Source organism: Hydra vulgaris, chromosome 13, assembly GCF_038396675.1.
Source record: "Hydra vulgaris chromosome 13, alternate assembly HydraT2T_AEP".
Lineage (NCBI taxonomy): Eukaryota > Metazoa > Cnidaria > Hydrozoa > Anthoathecata > Hydridae > Hydra > Hydra vulgaris.
This window is the reverse complement of record NC_088932.1, coordinates 33,517,783-33,522,500: the sequence shown is the minus strand read 5'-3', so window position 1 is coordinate 33,522,500 and position 4,718 is coordinate 33,517,783. Positions and strand designations below refer to the sequence as shown.

Below are 4,718 nucleotides of genomic sequence, written 5' to 3'. Positions count from 1 at the left end.
TACAACAACTACTATATTTTTCAACTTAATAATGAAACTATAATTTTATCTAGTTTTTTTTTGAAATATTAAGAAATATTGTTGACTTTTAAAAATAGCAATAGTTTTAAAGAAAAAATATTTCTAGTGGTAATATCTTTTTAGCAAATCTCGAACAAATATAGCTAATAACTTTTTTTTTAGGTTTTGCATAATGACTTGTTACAGAATAATTTCAAATATTTTTCTTTCATCGGTACTTATTCTTTCCGTTGTATTAAACACGACAGCCAGTTATATAATGTTGTTTAAAGTAAAGAAAATAGAACTGACGCACTTATTTATTATCAGCCTCTCAATTGCAAATTTGCTGGAATCAATAGTTGGATTAATACCTCAGATAATAATTTCAGATGAATTAGTGTTGAGAAAAACTCCAATGTGTATAGTCAGTGGTTTTGCAGTTTTTGGCTTTGCTGTAACAAGTATAACTCATATGTCATTTTTTTCTTTAATTAGAACTGTCATTGTAAAGTACCCATTTTTTTATTTCCAAAGATGCACAGCGTTTTATTATAAAGTAGCATTGATTTTAAGTTGTTATATTTATGGTTTTAGTTGGGCAACGTTTCCTTTTATTGGTTGGTCAAAATACGAAGTAGATCTCGATAAAAAACGCTGTTCATTAGATTGGAAATTGAGTCATTCTAAGTCTCCGTCTTTTTTACTTGCAATTTTAATCTTCTGTAATATTTTGCCAGGACTTATAATAGTATTGGGTCTATACTTCAGCACAAAGACAATTTATCGTCGGAAAGTTTGTAAATTTCGCCAAGATAAAAAAAACAGACTTGTTGATATTTTAGAAATAGAATATTTGAAAGTAAACTTTTTGTCAGCTGCAATATACTTTATCATTTGGACACCTTATGCCGTTGTTTGCATTTTGACATTGCTGAAAATCACCGTTCCAGCACACATGGTGACAGTCTGTGCTTTGTTTTCTAAACTATCTACCATTTCTCATGTTCTGATTAATTGCTTTATTAATAGGTATTTTCAAAAGCATTTGCTCAACTTAAGATTAATTAGATTTTTAACTAATACAAGTTTTAAAAGACGCTTGAAGAAGAACTCTTCAACCAATAATTTTAATTTAGAACGAATATAATTCTGCACAACCTTTAAGTTACTAATATTTGAAAAGACTCAAAAATAAATGTATTTATGTATGTATGTATGTATGTATGTATGTATGTATGTATGTATGTATGTATGTATGTATGTATGTATGTATGTATGTATGTATGTATGTATGTATGTATGTATGTATGTATGTATGTATGTATGTACGTATGTATGTATTTATGTATGTATATGTTTATCTGTGTATAAATATATTATTATTATAATTATTGTTATTACTATTAATATTACTATTATTTTTATAGAATTATATTAATAATAATAATAATAATAATAATAATAATAATAATAATGATAATAATAATAATAATAGTAACAACAATATTATATGGTTATTGTCTTTGCTGACGTTGCTGCTGTTTGTAATTATTTATGGCATAAATTTTTAAAATTGTTACATATTGTAAATGTATGTCATTAAGACATATTAAAATATGTCGTTAAAACATATATAAAACGTATGTCAGAAAATAGGTTTAATCCAATAACTTTGAAATTTAGTAACAAAATATAATTTTTTTTTAATTTTTTTTATGTTTTAGTTTTTATTGATTCCATAGCAACGGACTTTGACTCTTATATAGAAAATCAAAAGCTTATTGGTTTTACCTAAACGATATGATGTGGCTGGTATTTGAATCACAGCTTTTAAATTTGACTATCATGTTAAATTTGCGTCAATTAAAAATTTGAAAACCTTATTCACTACAAATATATAGTAATTGAAAACATTTAAGTTTAAATCAAGTTCACGTTCTACGTATTAGAAAATAGTTAACCCTATTTAACCTATGATGTAAGCAAGTTCTTTATATTAAACTTCAAAATAAAAAAATATTTCTTTTTTATTTAAACATAAAACTTCCACAAAAACAAACCCGAAAGCAAATTAGAAGCTAATTTCTATGACGACAAAGAAAGTTGAGGAAGAGTTCATATCTAGTTAAATCCAATCAAGTCTTTGTCGGCGTACATTAGTTAGGTGACCTAACTAACAGTACGTATTGCACATTCTAACATCGTGTGCAATCCTGTCCGCTTTCTTTATGCTATCTTTCTAACACGCTTCTTCTGTCGTTCAATCTAACATATCTTCGTTCTTCTTAAACTCACCTTACTCTCGGACCGTAGAGCGGGTTATGACGCTCCTTTTGGAGCTAAATTAGTCTTTGCGAACCTTGGTAATGTGGCCTCTATATAGCAATTAGCCGGAGGAGGATAAACCACAATACCACTTTTACAAAAACACTTCTAAGGTTTAAGCATATTTTGAAATTTGCACGATTGGTATAACTAAAACAATTTTAAAAAAGGTAAATACTCTTTACTCATTTCGACGAGTGCAACATCGAGCACACGCAAACAAAATTTTATTCTTAGGTGGCACCATATTATACTTATCAAAAAATCCAATTTATAAGCAACAAAATGATTTGACAAATTATGCATCATATTGTTTTAAAATCTAATATTTTTGCTGGTTGCGTTTATACAAACCCTATTTTGCCTATATATTGTTCTTTGTCGCTCGCTAAATCATTCATCATTGAAAAGCGATTCTGTAAAAACATTTCATTCCATTTTCTCTTTGCCATGTAAAATAGTAAGTTTACACAGATATATATTATATGGTTTATTAATCAATGCCACTTTTAAAAGTAACTTTTTTTTTATTAACTATTGGGTATAAATATACTCAAAAAGTATTCCAATGTAAAATTTCATTTCTCAGCAATATAAAAGATGTAAACTTTATTATAAGTGTTTTTAAAAGTAATTATTTCACTTAAAATACAATATTTTTCTTTAAAAATAATGAACTCATGACCCATTAAGAAATAGCAGTGGCCTATGTTTAAACCACTGCCCATAGATTGAAAGTCCTTTGCGTTATAAGACTCGTTTCAGACGGTCCAAACAACAACACAAGAAACTACAAAATCTGTTTAATAAAATTATATTTTCGGCCTTGGTACAGCAGCTAGAGCGCTTGCTTAAGAAGCAAGAGATCCTGGGTTCGAAGCGTGCTCTGCGCATATTTCGCGCCATTGGTTAGGAAGGATGCGCAAACGTCCTATTTAAATGCTCTTCCGCGGTGTCCTGTGACAAAATCGTTAGGTCTTCTTGAGGGCACCTAAAACAAAAATTAAAAAAAAAAAGAAGCTTTCCAAAGGTAACGTATTTGAATAAAGTCAAAATTTCTTATATACATAAACAAGTATAAAAAAATTTTTAAACGATATAAAAAAGTCATATATTTATATTGTTCAAAAATAGTTATAAGTGCGTTACTATAAATAAATGTAAATAAGGTAAATCTGAATAAAAAAATTTTAAACGTTAAGGTGGCACACAACTGAAAAAAAGCAAGTTTTTTGAAAAAAATCAATTTTTAGATTTTTGGGTATTTTGATTCTATAACCATTCCTTGAACATATAAAAAAAAAATTAGTCTCAAAAATGATATAAAAGTTGATTTAATATCATTTTAGTAGATGACACTTGAAAATAAATTCCCTAACAACGCCTTAGCAACCATCAGTCATAGGAGTTTTTCTGAATTCAAAACAGTAAAACACCATCACAAACTTGGTTTTAATTTGTTATACGCAGACTCTTGTTAGTTTTCAGTTTTAAAAGTCATAATTCAAAATTTTATTTACGAACAAGAGTGTTTTTAATCTGTTAATGTTAGTCTTTTATACTGTAACTTTTCTCTCATTTTATACCAAATAATTTAAAAATTGATTTCAATTTAGTTGGAATAAAGTTGTTTTTAAATGAATAAACAAGGAAATAAAACTAAACAAAATTTATCAAGAAGGATAAAACGAAAATGGAATGGTGTTGTTGGAAATAAAAAATCATCTTCTTCTTACATCTTATCATCGACGATGACATCGTCCACAACTCAAGCAGCAAGTAGCTGTTCTAGTGAAAGGAAAATCAAACCCAACTACTCGAATACATTTGATTCTGGAAAAGATAACTATTTTGTTTTTATTAATTTTTCAATTCTTAAAGAACTTATAGCTAAAACTGCATGCAACAACTGCTTTCAGCCATTACTTTTAACAGATGTTGATTCCAGTAGAAAAGGATTTGCACATTTGTTTCAATTAAAATGTGAACACTGTGATTATGTTAAAAGATTTAATTCATCAAACAAATCAATAAATGCTAAATTTGATGCAGTAACAGCTAACTCACCATATGATGTTAATATTCGTGCAATAATAGCTTTTCGAGAAGTAGGCTGTGGTTATGGAGCTATAAAAACATTTTCATCTTGCATGAACTTAAAATGTATATCTGAAAATGGATTTCAAAAACTAAACAAAACTATTATGGTAGCTTATAAAAGTGCTTCAGAGAAAAGTATGTTATTAGCGACTAAGGACTCTAAAAAAGTTGACATTGCTCAGGATATACCATGTGTAAGAGTTTCAATTGATGGTACATGGCAGAAACGCGGTCACAATTCATTGCACGGTGTAGTTACTGCGATTTCTGGGGATAAATGCATTGATATT

At 28.1% G+C, this 4,718-nt stretch overlaps 1 protein-coding gene across 1 annotated transcript; it reads left to right on the top strand.

The window, feature by feature from the left end:
- Positions 1-177: 177 nt before the first annotated feature.
- LOC105846852 (opsin-3) lies at positions 178-1,684 on the top strand. Its single transcript, XM_065815496.1, has one exon. It carries the CDS (start codon positions 194-196, stop codon positions 1,148-1,150), a length of 957 nt encoding a protein of 318 aa, XP_065671568.1. The 5' UTR covers positions 178-193; the 3' UTR covers positions 1,151-1,684.
- The last annotated feature ends 3,034 nt before the right edge of the window (positions 1,685-4,718 follow it).

Coding starts and splice junctions, on each gene's coding strand:
- LOC105846852 (XM_065815496.1), top strand. CDS start 194: ATGACTTGTTACAGAATAATTTCAAATATTTTTCTTTCATCGGTACTT.